Source organism: Artibeus jamaicensis, unplaced genomic scaffold (genome assembly GCF_021234435.1).
Source record: "Artibeus jamaicensis isolate MK-2021 breed Jamaican fruit bat unplaced genomic scaffold, CSHL_Jam_final contig_471, whole genome shotgun sequence".
In the NCBI taxonomy this organism is placed as follows: domain Eukaryota; kingdom Metazoa; phylum Chordata; class Mammalia; order Chiroptera; family Phyllostomidae; genus Artibeus; species Artibeus jamaicensis.
In genome coordinates, this window is record NW_026521850.1 from 820432 (window position 1) to 838260 (window position 17829).

General features: G+C 68.1%; 2 protein-coding genes and 2 long non-coding RNA genes across 9 annotated transcripts; 2 read left to right on the forward strand and 2 right to left on the reverse strand.

Annotated features, from left to right (window-relative positions):
* Positions 1-78: 78 nt before the first annotated feature.
* On the reverse strand, positions 79-3213 carry PTGDS (prostaglandin D2 synthase). The gene is made up of 7 exons (XM_037127819.2): positions 3012-3213; positions 2062-2201; positions 1886-1962; positions 1248-1364; positions 1014-1115; positions 464-489; positions 79-221 (listed from the first exon to the last, which is right to left on the reverse strand). Exons 1-6 carry the CDS (start codon positions 3123-3125, stop codon positions 464-466), a joined length of 576 nt encoding a protein of 191 aa, XP_036983714.2. The 5' UTR covers positions 3126-3213; the 3' UTR covers positions 79-221.
* Positions 3214-7353: 4140 nt separating this feature from the next.
* LOC119036133 (uncharacterized) lies at positions 7354-12585 on the forward strand. The gene is made up of 5 exons (XR_005079926.2): positions 7354-7468; positions 8326-8541; positions 9046-9264; positions 9534-12332; positions 12526-12585. It is a non-coding gene; the product is annotated as an uncharacterized LOC119036133 (long non-coding RNA).
* Positions 9239-15721, reverse strand: LCN12 (lipocalin 12). Of its 6 annotated transcripts, XM_053667630.1 has the most exons (5): positions 15582-15721; positions 15110-15246; positions 13741-13820; positions 13549-13665; positions 12320-13379 (listed from the first exon to the last, which is right to left on the reverse strand). In XM_053667630.1, the coding sequence occupies exons 1-5, from the start codon at positions 15696-15698 to the stop codon at positions 13153-13155; spliced, it is 678 nt and encodes a 225-aa protein (XP_053523605.1). In that variant the 5' UTR covers positions 15699-15721; the 3' UTR covers positions 12320-13152. The 6 variants fall into 6 exon arrangements, with proteins under 6 accessions (XP_053523603.1, XP_053523605.1, XP_053523604.1 ...); XM_053667629.1 differs by having other exon boundaries at positions 13549-13820; XM_053667628.1 differs by adding an exon at positions 9239-9334 and having other exon boundaries at positions 13278-13379; positions 13549-15675.
* Positions 15722-16083: 362 nt separating this feature from the next.
* Positions 16084-17801, forward strand: LOC128627816 (uncharacterized). The gene is made up of 3 exons (XR_008392101.1): positions 16084-16163; positions 16975-17141; positions 17711-17801. It is a non-coding gene; the product is annotated as an uncharacterized LOC128627816 (long non-coding RNA).
* The last annotated feature ends 28 nt before the right edge of the window (positions 17802-17829 follow it).

Here is a 17829-nt window from a genome sequence, read left to right on the forward strand (position 1 = left end):
AGGGCAGCCAGGGTCAGAGAAGGCCCGGGGTGGTGACGGGTGACCGACTACAGGACAGACAGACAGGAGCCAGGCTGCTGACTTGCTTCAGGACTTTATTCTCAGAGGCAGGACAGAGCCGAGTGGGCGAAGGGGTGGCCGGTGGAGCCAGGGCTGGGGTCTCGGGGGCCTTGGAGGACAGCAGAGCAGAGCAGGGCAGCCAGGTCCCGAGGGCGGACCACCTGGCCGAGAGAGCAGGACCCGCAGGTGAAGCAGGAAGCCCCCCCCGCCCCGCCTGGCGCCTCGTGCCCTGGTGTTTCTCAGCAAAGGGCACCAGCCTCCCCTGACCTCCGCACCCCACGCCATCCCGGCCTCCGGCTCCTTCTCCCCGGAGCCCCGCCCTTGGACCGGCCCCGGTCTGCCTGGGCTTCCTTGCATGGCGGAGCGGGGACTGCTGGGTGAGGCCCGCCCGTGGCCCACTCACCTACTGGTGTCCTTCCATGCACTTATCTGCCAAGAAAGAAGTGGGGACAGTTAGCGCCCTGGGCCAGGGCCACCGTCCCCACTGGCGCCCTGGGGGGACCCTCACACCTGTGAATCTGACTTCCCTCCCCACCCCATCCCCCAGCTCCTGCTGCAGACAGAGGGGTGCTGTCCCCACTGCTCTCAGAGCAGGCTGCCCGACCCCCGGGGCCACGCCCCAGAGGCCCGCCTCTGGCATCTGTTCCCTTGGGCACCTGCCCCCCCCCAGGCTGGGGACCCCCGTGTCCTGGCGGCTGGCGGGGATCTGGCCCACATGTTGGGTGCTTGGTGAATCTGGGGAGGGCTTTCCTGGAGAAGGAACCTCTTCCCTGCCCCTGTGGGGTGCAGGCCACGCTCATGCCTACAGACTGCCCCCCCACTTTGGAAGCCCCGCTGCTGGTCGTTGGGCGGTCTGGCCAGATAAAGTCAGGACCCTCGGCCTCCCCAGGACCAGGAGGCTGTGTGCCTGGAATCTCTGACCCTGCCCCCTGCCAGCGCCCAGCAGCCCTCACCGGTTGGGGGCAGGAAGACAATGCTGTCCTCTGTGAAGCCCTGGGCCTTGGCGAAGGCAGTGAACTTCTCCTTCACTTCCGCCTTGGGGGTCTGGGTCCGGCCTGGGCAGGAAGGAAAAGCGGGGGCGGGGTGGGAGGCGGCCTCTGCTCTGTGCCCCTACCCGCTGGTGCAGCCCCACCCACGCCCGCACCCCAAGGCCGAGCCCTGGCTGCCCGGTGGGGGCGGGCACCTACTGTAGAGAGTGGCCACGTGGAAGTCCTGGCCCGGGCCCTTGGTGCCCTCGGTGTGCAGCAGGGCGTACTCTCCGTAATCCGTCTCCACCACCCGCACGTCGTTCGTGCTGCCCCAGTCTGCGAGCCCAAGAGACGGCCACAGTCGGGACCCCCAGACCTCCGGCCTCGGGAGGGGGCACCCTCTGAGGGTGGGCTGCCTTTCCTGCCCCTCCCCGACTCAGGCAGCTGCCGGCCCCCCCACTTCCTGCCTGCACGGCCTGCCAGGTGGGGGCCAGCACACACGCAGGCTCAGAAAACTGGGGGTTCTTGGTGCCGCCACCACCCGTCGGGCTGGCCGAGAAGAGGAAAGGTGCCCCAGTGGGGAAGCCACCGCCGGGAGGGAGTGAGGAAGCCCCATGCGCAGGTGGCTCTGGGCGCTCTTCCCGTCCAGCAGGGAGGGGACAGCAAAGGACTGAGGACCTTCCACCCAGGTGCAGGGAGGGGCCCGGCAGGAGACGGCCCCGGAGCGGGCCCTGGTCCCCACACCTGAGCGTGTGGCACTGGACCGGAGGACCCTCGTGGGGCAGCCACCACCCTGCTCACCCACCAGGGGGTGTCGCCCAGAGCAGGACCCAGGCGCCCAGGAGGGCCCCACTCACGCTGGCTGGTGTAGCTGTAGCAGCCCGGGGGGCCCACTGGCTGCAGCAGCAGAGTCCGGGTCTCACACTGGTCCTTCCTGTGGGCAGGGCACCTTCGGGTCAGGACCAGGCCCTGACCGGAAGGGCAGGGACCGCACCCAGGGGCAGGGAGCTCTCAGCCCGCCCCGCGGTCACACCTCAGGAAGGTGACGGTGAGGTTAAGTCCGCCGTCCTCAGTCGGGGCCACCAACGATGTGCACATGGACAGAGCTGCCTTCTTCTCTCGGATCCAGCTCGAGTTGGAGGCGAGGCCCGCGGTGAACCAGAGACCCAGGAACTGCAGGAGAAGGCCCCTGCCCAGTCGGCCAGGACCCTCTCTGGCGACCGACCCGCTTGGGCGTCTCGTCTCCAGCCCGCCCCCCGCCCTCCTGAAGGCCTGCCGCGCTCCACGCCGCTCCTATCGGGCAGGCCAGGTCCCACCTTCGCCCAGCTCTGGGGCCAGCCCGTCGGTAGAGCGGGCGGCAGAGGGCGCCCGGGGCCGGTATCGGAGGGGCTGGGGCGAGCGCAGCTGACTGCTGTCCGGTGCTAGGCCTCTGAGACGACGCTCAGGGAAGGGGCACGGGGCGGGGCGGGAGAACCAGACCCCCTGCACCCGCGCGCAGCCCCTGAGCGTGCGCGCGCGTCGCCCGCTGCGTGTGTGCGGGGCGCGGACCCGCGCGCACTCAGTTTTCTGTGGCCAGCCTGTGCGCCCTCCCGGTGCGTCACCCCGTGCACCATCGACGTGCACCGACCCCTTGCGCCGTCTCCGTCTGCGTGCTCGCGCCCGGGGGTGTGTCCCAGGATCCGTCCTGGGACCCAGGGGTGGAATGTGCCCCCACTCCCTGCCGGCGTCAGGAGTCCGGAGGGGTGACTGTTCGGGTGGCGTAGGCGCGCAGGTGCACCGGGCGCGCACTCGCAGACAAAGGTGCCTCCCTGCCAGTCGGTATACCCACCGCCTCTCTCGGGCGGGGAACTGCCATTGCCCCAGGGGCGGCCTCGGCCGCTCAGCCTTCACTCAGCTACCCGCCTCCAGGGAGACAGCTCTGCGACAGAGCTCCTTCCCCTGGCAGCCCTGTCTGCCTCAAGGACGGGCGGGGGAGCACCTCACCTTGTCCTGTTGGAAGTTGGGCTGCAGGGATACCTGGGCCTCGGCCCGGGTCTGCAGGACCCCCAGGACCCCCAGCAGGACCAGCCCCGTCCACAGTGTGCGCAGAGCGGCCATCCTCCCGGGGCAGACGTCCCAGGCCTGGCACCAGCAGTGTGGGCAGAGAGAGGGAGGCAGGCGGGACACGCGGGAGCGGCAGGGGAGACCCCTATTTATGGGCCTGGCTTGGCCCCCACCCAGGGCCCAAGGACAGCCCACTGGAGGCTCGTGACGGCAGGGTGGGGAGGAGGCGTGTGGGATGCAGCTGCAGCCTCGCCCCCTTACAGGGCTGCTTATGTAAGAGGCTCTGACCAGTGGGGCCGGGCCCGGACACAGTGCAGGGCGGGGGCGGGGCAGGCAGCGGCCCCTCATTGCCGGCCCCTTTTCCAGAGCCAGGACCCTCCCGCAGCCCAGAGGGGTCGTGGCCTTGGTGCTGCCCTGCCTCTGGGGCTCACCTCCCACCTGGGTCAGGGCCCACCCTCATAGTTCCAGTCCTCATTCCCTCCCCAGTTCGATGGCTCTGGGGAGGGATGCAAGGCCCCACTTGTATCGTGAGCCCGGGGGTGACGGGGAACTCAAGCTGAGGCTCAGAAACCAGACCTGTGGGTAAGGTGGCTCATGAGGGCCAGGCGCACCGGGCACAGCCCCAAGGGCACCTGAGGGTGCGTGCCCACCTTGCAGAAAGGGCTGCCTCTGAGGTCCCGGACTTGATCAAAGCTGGCGAGTGCCAGTGGCTTCTCTGCTCCCTCCTGAGTGCACTTCAGGGGGCTGGGCCTGGAGCACCAGGAGGGCCTGGGCAGGGCATGGCATCGGGTGGGAGCGGCCTGGGCCCGGACTTGGGAGGCTTGAGGCTGCAGGAGTCCCTTTGTTGGGGGGGGGGGCTAGTCGCCCCCAGACACAGGCTCAGCCCACTGGTGGGGGGTGGCACAGGCTTCTGTCCCAGGGCCTGGCACCTTCTGCCTGGACACTGGGTTCTTGTTCTTGGCAGCACCAGCTTCTGGCCTTGGAATGGCCCCAAGGCCATCAGGAAATGGTCAGCGGGGAGGCGTGGGAGCGGGACAGCCCCCTGAAGGGGACCAGCGTGGGCTCTCCTGCCTGCCCAGTGGGGGCGGGGGGGGGGCACCAGGCCTACGGGGCGGGTGAGGTCCGAGCCGCCTGCACTGCAGCCCCACCGGCACCCTGGCCCTGGCTGGGACCCTGCTGTGGGCCAGGGGTGTCCTGGCAGGACCAGGAGCCCTTCCCAGGGCTCGGAGCTCAGAATTGCCGGTGGAGGCGAAGGAAAAGGGCCGGGCCGGGGTGAGGGGCTGCTGGCGGTCGCAGGGTCCTCCCTGCAGGCAGAGGCTCTGCGCCCCTGGCACCGAAGAGGTGGAGGCGGGGCTCCTGGCCCCCAGCACCGGCTTCTCCCCGGAGAGCCGCACGGTGGGTGGGGCAGGGCTGCGCACCCCCTGAAGGAAGGACCCCCGCTGGCTCAGCACCCACCTGCCACGCTGTCCAGGCTGTGCAGAGGGCACGGGCAGAAACTCCAGCCCAGTGGACACAGCGCCTGTCCTGAGGGGCAGCAGGGTTAGGGCCGCGGCTCAGACCGCCCGGGCCAGGTGGGGACCGGGCTGCACGGGAGGCGCCAGGATTCTGGCCTCCCAGCCCCGCCCTGCCCATGACGACAGGGCCCCCCCACCATCCCAGTCCAGCTCAGAAGGACCCAGTCTTACCTCCAGGCCACGGACCCTGCTCAGACCCCCCAGGGCTGCCACTGGGGTGGCCTCAGCACCCCCTGCCCTGCCCCGGTGGGGGAACTCCTCTTTCCTGTAGTTCACCTCCGTATTCCCCCGGGTGACTCGCCCTCCAAGGTGCCGGTCTGTGCTACGTTGGGGGTCCCCCAGCCCACCCCTCCCACCCCATCCTGGCACTAAACAGCCCCCCAAACCGGCCACTCCTCTGTTCCTCGCTCCTCAAGTGCACCCAATGGTCAGAGCAACTCTTTTTTTAAAGACTTTATTTATTTATTTCTAGATAAAGAGGCAGGGAGGGAGAGAAACATCAGTGTGTGGTTGCCTCTAGCGTGCCCCCTAGTGGGGACCTGGCCTGCAACCCAAGCCCGTGCTCTGACTGGGAACTGAACCGGCGACCTTTTGGTTCGCAGGCAAGCGCTTAATCCACTGAGCCACACCAGCCAGAGACAGAGCCAGCTACTTTCGTGGGCCGCTGTCCAAGTCCTTACCTGCTCCACCCCAGCACTCCCGCCCCTGTGCCGGACCAGCCACACCTACGTTGGTCTCCCAAGTGGCACCCACAGTTGGCTAAAGGAGCAGCCCCCGGCAGCCCCACACCCAGAACCGCTGCTTCCCTTTCAGGCTGGTTGGCTCCTCCAAGGCTGAGCACGGACCCCGCCTCCAGGAAGCCCTCTGTGCAGGTCCAGGTGGAGTTCCAAGGGCATCCGGCGTCCCTCCCGCGGCAGGACAGCTCTGGCCTTTCCATTTTGCTCGACAAGGACCGTGTCCCCCGTGAGCACCGGAAGCCTGGGTCGGATGAAGAACAAATGAGTGAACGCATGTGCCGCACGTGCAAGTGCTGCCGGAGCGACGGTGCGGTGCTGGGGCATCTCCAGGTGGCGCAGTCTCTCTTCCTAAACGTGTTTCCCGCCAGGCCGAGGCGGAGCTGCCGAAGCCAGAGGTGGGGGTGGGGGCTCGGTGCTGGGCCTGCGCCCATGCTGTTGGCAGAGACAGGGTGGCCCTGGGCCAGTGGATGGCCTCTCTGAGCCTCAGTTTCCCTGTCCGTGCAGAGAGAGGATGTCCTCACCCCACGAGGACTCATGGGGACGAGGCGGGCCTGCTCCTGGGGACCTCTCTGTGGCGATGGGGGGCTCCTGCCCTCCTGTGTGCAGGGCTGCAGGGAACCCCGGGCTGAGCTGGGGTCGGTTGGGGGCCTGGCCCAGCCACAGAGGAGCCAGGGCACGGTTTCAGGGCCCGGGAAGTGGGGGCCAGGCAGCAGCCCCTGAGAGTCCTATTTATGGGCACACCCGGCCCAGCCCCCACCTGCCATCCCCCAGGGCCAGCGACTCCCCTCTCACCAGGTGCAGGCAGGGCTGGGCTGCCGCAGTAGCTGTTCTGAGACTCCTGCGGGGCTCCTGCCCGCCCTCCCCGCCCCAGGGGCTGTGCCAGATGCAGGACTGGGGTGGGACTGGGCTTCCCCAGAGACCCTCTGCAGCTCAGCCCTGTGAGTGGTCAGCAGTCCAAGCGGAGCCACCTCTGCCCTGCTGGGGCCCCTGCTCAGCCCAGGGAGGAGGGTGGGTGTGTGCTGGACGCTGGGGGCCGGATCGCCCCTCCTGGCACCCGCAGAGGGCAGAGAGGCTGGGCCTCAGTGCCGCTCCCTGGCCTCACAGCGATTCGCAGGTGGACGGCTGAGGGCGCACATCCCTGGCCGGGGAGGACAGGGTGCCTGCTCTGAACCCCTAAGTAGGGTGCTGGCCTCTGAGGAGCCCCACGCAAGGCCCTGTGCAGAGAGAGACCCCAAGAGGCTGGCCTAGGAGTCCCCCCTTAGGGCGGCCCTTGCCTCAGGCCCAGGCAGCACGTGGGCGGCTCTGGATGTTGCTGGCTGGGCGCCCCAGGGGCCTGGTGGGCAGAGACCCAAGCCGACCTCGTGAGCTGAGGCTGCAGTTTCCCTGGAGCCGGGTCTCGTGGGGGGGGGGGGTGACAGTGGCACCCGCCTGGGGAGGGCGGGGGCTGGAAGGTGGCTGCGGGCCCGCTGCTCTGGAGCCCGGGCTGCGGGGAGTTGGCCTCAGCCTTGATGGGCCATCCGGACCGCCCCCGCCCTGCCCCTGGCCGGCCGGGTTGCTGGTCAGCCCAGGGTGCAGGCATCGGCGTGACCTCAGCCTGGGGGTTGAGGCGCGGGGGGAGTGACAGGTCCCAGCCCCCGCAGTGTCGCACAGAGGCACTGGGCCCTCTGGGCCTGCAGCTGCCTCTGCTGTGACCGGTGCGGAGCTGGGGTTCCTGCGTGGGGTCAACGGGACATGAAGAAAAGACACAACACAGACAGTTTAAGGACAAGGGGGACCAGGTGGGACACTGTCCTCTGAGGGAGAGACGACGAGCCACGGACGCGGTCTCCGCGTTTGTTTTATGGGGGCGGGTTAGACGAGGCTCAGGGACGTTTGGCAAACTCAGGGAGACGCTGCAGGGGCAGACTGTCCCCTTCCCCGGGCTGTCTGAGGGGCACCTGTGTCCCCTGCAATAGTCACAGCCCATCCAGCTGAAGCTCCCGGTCCTCTGTCTCCCGTTCGAGCCTGCGGGTCCCCCTTCGCCGCCGTCCTCCACAGCCTCTGCTGGTCCGGACGAGTCCCACGGCGACCTCCCGACCCCTCCCCGCTTGCTGCGTGGTGACGGCTCCCTCAGCCTGAAGGAAGGGGGCTGCGGGACCCTGAGCAGGTGGGCAGGGGCAGCCCCATCCCGCGATGCTCCACAGGAGGTGTTGGAGAGACATGCTGGCGACTCCCCAAAGGATTTTAAGTGGGGGGGGTGCGGAGAAGCTGCTGGGGTATTCTGCAGAGTCCCTGAAGACGCCGCCCCCTCCCCAGACTGCAGGGCCCCGACAGGTGTCGGCAGCAAACCGGAAGCAGCCCGGCTGTGCCGCAGGTGGGGGTGCTGAGTCTGCAGCTGGGGGGCAGGGGCGCAGGTAGCTCAGGCCCGCCACGGGCACGTCCTCCACACGCCACCCAGATCCCCATGGGACAGCAGCCCCACCTCGGGCGCCCACGCAGCACCCGCCCCGTCCTGGGCAGACCCAGTGTCCCCCTCTGCTCTGCTCTGCCTCTGAGGACACTTGGCTGTGGCCTCGTCCCCACCTGGCTGCCGGGGCCAGTGGAGGGGCCCACGGTGGTCCCGCAGGGCTGGGGGGCGGGGAGCGGTCTGGCCACCCCGGCTCTCATGTGCACACCCCCTCCCACCGCCCCAGTTGGTGGCATCAGGGCCACCGGGGGCACATGGTGTCCCGAAGCATCCAGCCCAGCTGGCCCAGTGAGGCATCTGCAGGGTCTCCTGGTCCCAGCAGGGGAAGCTGGGCCACCTTTCTGGCGGGGCCCGGGGCCCTGGGTCCTCAGCCCAAGCGCACTTGGAGATGGGCACCCCAGCCTTTCGTCCTGGGTCTGGGGTGGCCCTTCAGCCGAGTGGGCACCGTGGGGCAGGGGTGCTGGGCTGGCGGGGCCGGCAGGGGGCGCCTGAGTCACGGGCCCCCACCGGCACCCCAGGAGGCCCTCCAGGGCCACCTGACACTCCACGCTCCCCAGGCCCACGGCTGTCGCTGCTGGATGCCATTGGCAGTGGCCCTGTGTGAGGACAGGCCTGGCTCTGTGGCCTGCGAGCCCGGGCCAGGCCCAGGGGAGGCCCAGCCTGCAGGGGTGACCTGAGGACCCACGTTGCCCAAGCCGGGAGCCCGGAGATCTGGGAACCACTGCCCATCCCATGGGCCATCCGGAGGCCATGCCGGCTCCTCCTGGCACCAGGTGTTTATTCTGACGGGGACAGATGTGGCCTCGGGGGACAGGGCAGTGAGGATGGGGGAGGGACAGAGGAGGGGGACAGGACCTGGGTGACAGCCCCCATGGGGAGAGGGGAGAGCAAGAGGGGGAGGAGCAGGGCCTGTTTGCAGGGCCTCTGCCCCCTGGTGCCTGCCCTGCCTCCAACCCGAGGTCTTAGGAAACCCAGTGGCCCTTTTACTACTTTCTTTAAAAATTATTTGTTTTTTAGATTTTGTTTATTTTTAGAGAGAGGGCAAGGGAGGGAGACAGAGAGGGAGAGAAACATCAGTGTGTGGTTGCCTCTCTTGCGCCCCCTACTGGGGACCTGGCCCACAACCCAGGGACATGGCGGGACAGGGAATGGAACCGGTGACCTTATAGTTCTGGGGACAGCACCCAACCCACTGAGCCACACCAACCTGGGCTCCTCTATTACTATTATCTTTACATTTTATTTTCATTTACAGTGACTTTACGATTTTGTGTCAGTTTCCAGTCCCCGGGGCACTCCCGCCCGTCGCCACATGCCGCCGCCATGGACTGTGCTCCCTGAGTGGCGGCCGCGCCCTGAGGCCCGTCCCCTGCACCCGCGGGTCGGTCTGCGCCCTCGCGCATCCGGTTTGATTCTCAGGTCCCACACGGAGTTGCGGCCGCGCGGTGTCTGTCCTTCTCCATCTGACGCCAGGTCCCCACAGGCCGTCACAGATGGTGAGACTTCACCCTGGTGGCTGAGCCACACTCCTCTGCAGTCAGTGAACGTCCCTGTGGCCTGGCTCACCTGCCACATGAATAACTGGGTGTTGCCACGTGGTCAGCTGACGGCCACACCTCACTGACCACCTCAGCTTTTACCCAAGCCCCCTCCCTACCCAGGGCCCCGCCCAGGACCCGCAGGGCGGCCTGTCCCCCCCACCGCTCCGGGCTGGGACAGGCTCTCAGCCTCCTGTTTCCCGCGGCCAGACGTCTCTCTTTGACAGGAAGCCCAGAGGTGGCGGCTGTGAGGGGCTTCCCGGCTCACGGGCATGGCCCCCGGAGTGCCCATCGGTCCCCACCAGCACTGAGGACAGAAGGCCTCCAGGACAAGTCACTTTGGTGCGTGGCCAGGACCAGCCACCAAGAAAGCCGGGGTGGCCGTTCCCACCCGGAGTGGCCCTGCTGCCTGCTCACAGCCAGGGCCCAGGCACATCCAGCCGGGAGCGGGGAGAGCCTGCGCCCCCATCCCACCCGGCGCCCTGCTCACCCGCACCTGCCCCGCCATCTGGTCCTTGGCGGCCCCTCCCAAATGCCTGAACATCGTCTGTGTGACAGGGACAAGGGCGGCGACGGCAGGTGCGAGCTCCCCTCTCCGGAGAGAAAGGGCAGGTCCGGTCGGGCAGCCCTGGTCCTGGAGCCCGGAGGTCATTCCCTGTCCACTGTCCGGTGGCTGACCGCCCCAGGCCGCCCACAGCCCAGCGGCCAGGCGGGAGCCAGGCTGTTCCTGGGACAGCTCTCCACCAGCCTGTGAGCGTTGCGGGAGGGGGGCAGGAGGCTCAGGTCCGGGCGGGTTGGTAGCCGGAGGGAGTCAGGAGAAGATGGTGTGGGCCCCTGGCAATGAGCCGACGGCCTCGGGCAGCTGCCGCCCAGGTCGGGCCAGACACAGGAGAAGAGCGTGGCCAGGTGGGGATTCACCACGTGGCTCCAAGATTTGGCTCAGAAGGGGCCTTCCATCCCTGCGACGGCAGCCGCCCTGCCCACTCCTCCTGGGGAAGGGCCAGGCCAGTGAGGGGGGCAAGGGGGCCACAGACACTGCCGTCTCAGGACCAGGGGACACCGAGGGCCACAGGCTTCAGAGCCCTGAGCCGCAAATGGAGGTGGGTGTGGGGGGCGACAGGGGACAAGGCCAGCGGGCCGCCCAGAGCAGGGTCTGCTCCCAGGAACAGTGCCCGGCTTTCCACCAGCCTCCCCCGCCGGCCCTGGGGCAGCTTGTGCCGCTCGGCCCAGCCTTCCGGATGCGACAGAGCCAGGGACCTGGCTGAAGTGCTCAGTCGCTTCGGGGACCCCGCTCTCCAGGGACTCAGGCTCCTGGCAACTGACAGGGTGGTGGAAAAACCCGGCCTCCAGTCAATCCGCACAAACCTAAGAAATAAGATAGTTTCCTGCCAAACAAACAGCTTTCTCTCTGCCAGAGCTCCCTCCTCCCTCCGCGGCACAGTAGCCACGGGGGTTCCCCAGCACAAAAGAGACAGTGTGTGCCCGGCAGAGGTGTGGGGGTGCACACACCCGCGTGCGCCTGTGTCAGCATTTGTGTGCGTGCCCTTGTTTGTGTGACTGCGTGTGCGTGTGCGCCTGTGCCTGTGACCACCATGGAGACTGTGAGCCAACACCCCCTGTCCACCCAGGAGACGGCAGCTTCCTCTCTCAGGAAGGGGGGTGGTCAGTCAGCCTCCTGGGTGCCTAGGATTGTCCCACGTGGCCAGAGCCCCCGACTCCCCCCGCTCCGGGCCCCTCCGCATTTCCAGCCCGCCAGGTGGCCCCGTGGTGGACGCCTGGGGAGGGAGCCCTGACGCACCCTGGTCCTGTGCCAGCCGTCGGTGGTGGGTGGCCAGCCCCCCAACGGCGCCCGTGCACCCTGCGGGCGGCCTGCCCACTAGACTGGCAGCGGGCCTCTTCACCCTCCAGGCTCCGCCCCCCTTCAGCCTCCCCCCAGGTCAGAGGGCCTGCAGAGGTGGGCACCTGGGTGGGGGCCCCTTCCCAAGCCAAGCACAGCCCAGGAGGCTCCACCCAACCCGAGCGCCTGGGTACGTGCCCCACGGCCCCGCCTGGGCGCCCCAGCCCCGTTGGGCCAGCAGGAGGCGGAGAACCCCGCTGGACTCAGGTCTGTCTTTCCAACCCAAACCTGTTCCTGGCTGGAGGCTGTGCCCGGAGTGAGCGGCTGGCCGGTCCCCTGACCCCAGCCGAGGGGCTGGGGGGCCTTAGGCAACGCGCTGTGTGCTTCCAAATCAGGCCAAGCTCCTCTGTGGTGACAGGAATTAGAGCCACAGCTGTGGGGCTGGGCCGGGACCCTGCCTGCAGATGGGCCCCTGGAGCCTGGGGGCGGCCCGGCCGCTCTGAGCAGCAGTGTTTGTGCAGCTGTCTGAAGGTGCCCCGTGGGACCGCGCCCCCCCAGTGCTTCTCAAATGCGCTTCAGAAGAGCTCGCGATTTGGAGGTGGAGGCTAAAGGCGGCCTTTGTTTGGGAAGTAGCACCGGGAGGCGTCAGCACAGACTGACACCCGGAATTGGTGCTCACAGCACTAGTCCCCAGAGAGAACGGTGCCTGTGGACCCGCCACCCAGGAGGGCCGAGGCGTCACGAGGTGAGATGTGGGGCCAACCCGGCACCCCTGCTGCGGCGTGACCCCTGCCCAGAATCCAGAGGGCACACGCGTGCCCCGCCGGTCGTGCCCGCTGGCGCGCTGACCTGCGGCCCAGGGCGGACCCACACCTGCCGCCGACTGTGGCAAGAACAGGAGAGCAAAGCAGGCCCGGAGAGAGGGCGGCACGCCCTGGCGGGGCACCGAGGCCTGGCTGTCCACGGCCCCACGGTGGAGCGGCCCAGTGCCCGCAGGCAGAGGGGACCGCACAAGCACAGCGGGGTATCACTCGGCCAGCAAGAGGAGGACGCCCTGGCACAGGCCACACGCACGGACCTGGAGGACATGATGCCGGGGGCCAGAAGCCAGTCACAGGGGGACAGTCCTGTGAGGCCCCGCTCACACGGTCCCTGCAGGAGGCAGACCGGCAGAGACAGGGAATCCACGGTGGGGCTGGGGGAGGGGTGGCAGTGGGGCCTCATGGGGACCGGGCGTCCGTGTGGGTAGACGGGCCGTCGGGGAGAGGATGGTGCACGCTGGGCTGTGCCCCGGGACACGGTTAAGGTGGTTGGAGAGACAGCGCACACTGACCAGCCAGTGCAGAGGGAGTGGTGTGACAAGAACTTATTTAATCCTCAAGAGGGGCCAACAGTCGCCATGGGACTGCTAACGGCAGTCCTCACAGGAGAGGAGTGTCCTCTGCTGCTCTCGGGGCCCAGGCCACGCCGGGAGGAGATGATCCACAGCCACGGAAGTCACGGCGGGTGGGACTCTGTGACGCCCGCTCAGGGCAAGTGCTGGGCAGTGACGGGACTGGCTGGGGCCACTCTGTCCTTCAGCATGTCCTCTGATGGGGTGCCCAGTCTGATGGGGTGACCGGGGCTCAGGAAGCAGGGCAGAGGGGCGGGGCCCGGAGCCCAGGGCAGGCAAGGGAGACGCTCAGCTTCCTGGGGGGTCGGGGGTGGAGGCAGGGAGGACGGGGGCCTGCAGCCGCTGCAGGGGAAGGGCTGGGGCAGGAGGCCCAGGGCTGAGGGAACCCCACCCCGGCTGCTCTCCCCCAGACCTGGTCCTCGGGAAGCTCCATGAGCCCCTGACTCAGTGCAGGTACAGGTGGCCAGGTGCAGGCAGGTGTGCAAGTGGGTGAGTAGGTGAGTGTGCAGGAGAGTGAGCAGGTTGATGGGCAGGTGGGTGTGCAGGTGAGCGTGTAGGCAGGTGTGACCCAGGTGGAGGCGGACACCATGGAGCCATGAGAGCCCTCAGTCTGAGCTCAGGCTGAACCCTCTGTGGCTCCCAGCCCCCGGCCACATGTACCCCAACTGTAGGCCATGCACACCCACGGGGCTCCGGCCCGCAGGCAGGTCCCCCCCGCCCCCCGCACTGGGCAAGCATCACCTGCTGGGTCTGGAAAGACGATGTTGTCCTCCGAGAGTCCCTGGGCTCCAAGCAGGCAGACAAATCTGTCCAGCTCCTTGACCTCAATTGCCCACATTCTGCCTGGAGTCCAAGAACATGGCGTGGCCCTTCGTGGCAGCGGCAGTGAGGCTTAGTGGCGGGCACCCCCGTCTCGCGTGACCTGGGCCCAGAAGCCCGGAGCGGCCTCCCCCCTCCAGCCCCTCCCGCCCGCCCGCCCGCCGGAGAGCAGCTGCAGGAAGGCGGGGCTCACACAGCAGGTAGACCCTGAGGATGCGCTGGCCACCGGACTGCCTCTTGGAGACCATCAGGGCGAAGGTGGTGTAGTCGGTGTCATGCACCTGCAGCTCCTCGGCCAAGGCCCCGGGCTCTGGGGGGGTGCAGCCGGTCAAGGGCCCTCCCGCCGCAGGCCCCCATGCCGGCTCCCGGCCTCCCCCCATCTCACCCCTGCTGTTGTCCACTGAGAACTGTCCAGGCTGGGCCGTGGGAGTCAGCAGGTAAGACCAGGTGATGCAGCGTGGGCCCCTGTGCCAGGGCGGGCAGTGCAGGGCGGGTGGGGCAGAGGAGGAGGGCTCTGGAACCCGGCCAGGCTGCTGCCCTCCTTGGCCCCAAGGCGGGCCCCCCAAGGAGAATTCAGGAGGCTGGGGGCCCAGCTGCCCCCTCCCTGGGGAAGGTAATTCCACACGGTGCCCCAAGGCTGCCCGCGCCCAGAGCAGTGACCTGCGAGCCGTGCTGCCTGTCAGCATGGCCGACCCCTTCGCAGCCTCTGCCCAGCCCACCCACAGGCCACTCCCACTCGGACTGGAGCAGGGTGCACAGGGATGAGGGAAAGCTCGCTCTCCCAGGGTCTCGAGTGTAAGCGAGGTGGCCAGGTAGGTGGGTGGCCGTGCTGTGCTGAGCCTGCAATGCCCCTGTGCCTGCTCCAGCCTTAGGGGCCCGCCCAGCAGTGCAGGGGCGCTGGCGGGGAACCGCTGAATGCTTTGAGCAGCAGCATGTGTCTGGCCTGCAGGCCAGGGGTGGGGGAGAGGCCACCCAGAGGGCTTCATGGGGGGCATTTGCACTAGGCTCCTCCAATCAATCAGTCTCCAACCACAGCCCGGCTGGGCAGGGCGGGTGCCCCGGGAGGCCGAGCTGTGCAGGCAGCTGCAAGGGCGGGTGGGTGGCGGTGCTCCCGGGAGGACTGCAGCAGCAGCTGGGTGTGGCTCCTCTGGGGCCAGACTGTCCTAGTCTCCAGGGCACAGCTGGATGGATCCCCACGACATACCTGCCTTGCTCAGGCTCCTACGCTGTGTTCCCTGGAGCCCTGACCAGAGGTCTGGGGTGGGGGCTGCCTAGCCCCGCTGGGGGGTGGGCACTTGACCTGGGCAGACCAACCACAGTGCCTGCCACTCTGGACACAGCGACTGGTCCAGGAGGAGCACATGACTCAAGAAGACCAACTGGGGCCATTACCAAGCTGGCCGGGGTGCTCCCTCTTCCTAGAATTGGGACCCTGAGAAAGATGACAGCTTAGGCAACTGTCCTATCCTATGAGGTGAGAGGCAGCCTGCCCACAAGCCTGGGAGAGGCATGCCAAGGCCCGAGCACAACAGCTGGGCTCCTGGATCCAGCTGAACCTGAAAGCCATAGGCCTGTGGGCCGAGTCCACATTCCAGTAAATGCCTCCCTTCCTTGCTGTATGACCCAGAGCCAGCTGAGGTCCTGGCAGGCTGTGCTGTGATGGCATCAGGAGGTGGCCCGGGAAGAACGTGGAGAACACGCCCTGGCGCCACGGAGCCATCAGCTTCTGGGGCGCAGGCCGGGGCCTCACTCACCGAGTCATGGCGTAGGACACTTGGAGGCGTCGCTTTCCACTTCGCTCGAACGTGGCTGTAAAAGGGCTCAGGAGGGACCTGTCCGCCTTGCTGTGGGTGCTGCCCGCCAGGCCGAGGACGAACCACAGCCCCTGGAACTACAGGGGGATGGGGCGGGCAGAGCCCAGGTGCCCAGGAGCCCAGGAGCCCTCCCAGGGCCTGGCTCCTGCGTCGCTGACGCTGGGACCTGGAGGCTGCCCTGGGTCCAGCGGGGATGGGTGACCCTGGCCTGTCAGGGCCCCGGGTTCTCCGTGTGTGCACAGAGACTGAGATGGGCCCCCCACAGGGACGGCTGTGGGGGGCCCAGGAGGCGATGCCGACCCAGGAGCCAGGCCTCTGAGGGAGATCAAGGGTCTCCCTGGTGGGGGGTAGGGGTGTCTGAGAGCCAGCCGGCCCGGCCTCTCTGCCTCCCCTCCCGCCCAGCACCCCACACCTGTTCGTCCTGGAAGCTCTTCAAGGCCTGGGCTCCCACCCTCGGGAGCCACCAGGACTGGCCCTTCAGGGCTCCCAGCAGAGTGAGTGCCGTGCACAGCGCGCCCAGCGGCCCCATCCCCGCCACTCTGCAGGACGCTGACTCGGCTCACCTCTTTATGGGCCCCCTTCCCCGCAGTGCCCGCCCTGGGTGTGACTGCTCCGCCTTCCCGCTCGGACTGGCAGCAGGGACACCAGGCGCAGGGGCTGGCAGTGGGCGCACAGGGCAGGGCCTTCCTCAGACCTTGCACACCAAGGAGGGGGCGACTGGGTCCCCGCCTGGGGTAGGTGGCCAGGGAGTGGAGGGTTCCTGGTCTTTGCCTTCTGATCCCCAAGACCTGCCTCCCCACTCTGCACCCCCGCGGCCCCCCTTCTGAGCCAGCACCAGGCCCACGGCTTCTGCCCAGCGGCACGGAGGGAGGCAGCCTGCCCCGGGCAGGGAGCACGTCCCTCCCAGTCCCACGGTCAGGGTCACAGTGTCCTCGCTGCAGGAACTCAGTGTGGAGCCAGCACCCACGCCGCTCCCCACGGCCCCAAACCCAAGGTGCGTGTCGAACAGGGAGGTGGGCCCGCAGTCACGGAGTGCGGGTGAGGGGTGGGGAGAGGCAACATCGGGGGACCCCTGGCCAGAGGGAGAGCAGAGGTGGGGGCGCCCGCACGCAGGGGCGGGGGAGGCCACAGGCAGGCTCTGGACACGCAGCCCGGCTGCCCCTGGAGGGAGGGGCCAGGAAGGAAACCCCTCCGTGCCCCCGGGGGGCCAAGTGCGGGCGCGGACTCCGGAGCAGGAGGAGGAGCGCGTCCCTGACTTGTGGGCTCCCGGTCCTGGGCTGCTGCCTCCCTTCAGCGCCCTCGGCCTCGGGCAGCCTGTCCCGAGCAGGAGCCCCAGACAGGCCACATAGAGAGCCCTGGCCCCCAAAGCCGAGGGGCTTCAGGGCCCGATTCTGTGCCAGGCCTCGGTCTCCCCACAGAAGGTGGGGACCCCCTCCAGGGCCTTTCCCCTTCCAGGAGGCTTCCCACCGCCAGGGCCCCTTTGGGTCATCGGCACCTCCCAGGGCAGGGACCAGGTCGGGGATCTGGAGGGGCAAGCCCACGGGGCGCTCTCCCCATTCCGAGTCCGCGGTGCCCACTGGTGAGCAGTGTGTTCCCGGAGACTGACCCACAATGAGCAAAGATCCCGCCCATGTGGCTCTTTTCCCCTAGGGTCCCGAGGAGCCACCCCGTTTCACTTTGATGGGAACTGGGGGACAGCTCCTGCCCATTCTCTGGGTGCAGATGCCTCTGTGATCTGGGGACAAGCTGGGACACACTTGGCTTTGCCAGGTGACGCCCTCTTCCCTGTGCTTCCTCATCCACAGGGAGCTCTGGGGAGACCGCAGGGAGTCAGAGGGGCCCCGCCACCCTGGCCCACGCAGCCCAGGCCTCGCCACTACGCGAACGACTAAAGACGCCCACGCAGCAGCGGTGACCTGGAGCTGCAAAGCGTCCACCTCCGTGTCCGAAAACTCGATGAGCATGCGTTTCTGTGAGGACTCCACACGCCCTAGCCCCAGCGGCTCTCCAAGGCCTGCCCCCGTCCCTCTGTTCCCCCCACCTGCCCTGTCCCCACAGGTCCTGCCTGGCCCTGGGCCCTGAGGTCAGACAGGGGGGAGGTGTCCTGTGGTGTGGCCTCAGCCCTGTGGTCACTCAGGAGGGCCTCTGGCGCCACCCCTTGGTCACTCCAGAAACACCCTTCTTTCTCCAGAAGCCCTGGGGGGGGGGATCTGTGGGCACCCCTGCCCCTCCCCCAGGGACAAAAGCCCTAACTTTCCATGTTGGAGTCACAGGGGGGGCAGGGTGGGGGCGGCGCAGCTGCTCTGAGTCTCCACCCAGGCAATGTGCTTGACCTGTGGGTCCTGGGACTCATGGGGGGGGGGGGCTATGGTCTCCTATGTCCTTGTCCCTTGAAGTCCAGGGAGCTGAGTCCCCTGCCGTGCCCTCCTCCCAGTGGCCCTACCCATCTGTCCCCCTGGGATTCCAGTCTGCAGGGTCAGGCATGGTCCCCACTCAACGGGTACACACGTCCCCGCTAAGACTGCTGTTGTCTCCTCCCAGTGACCACAGTCCTCTTGGTCTGGCCAGCTGTCGGGCAGCCCCACCTCCTGCCCCACCAGGACAGGTGCCCGCGAGGCGACTGAGGGGACAAGTGTGCAGAGACCCCGGGCTGGGCCCAG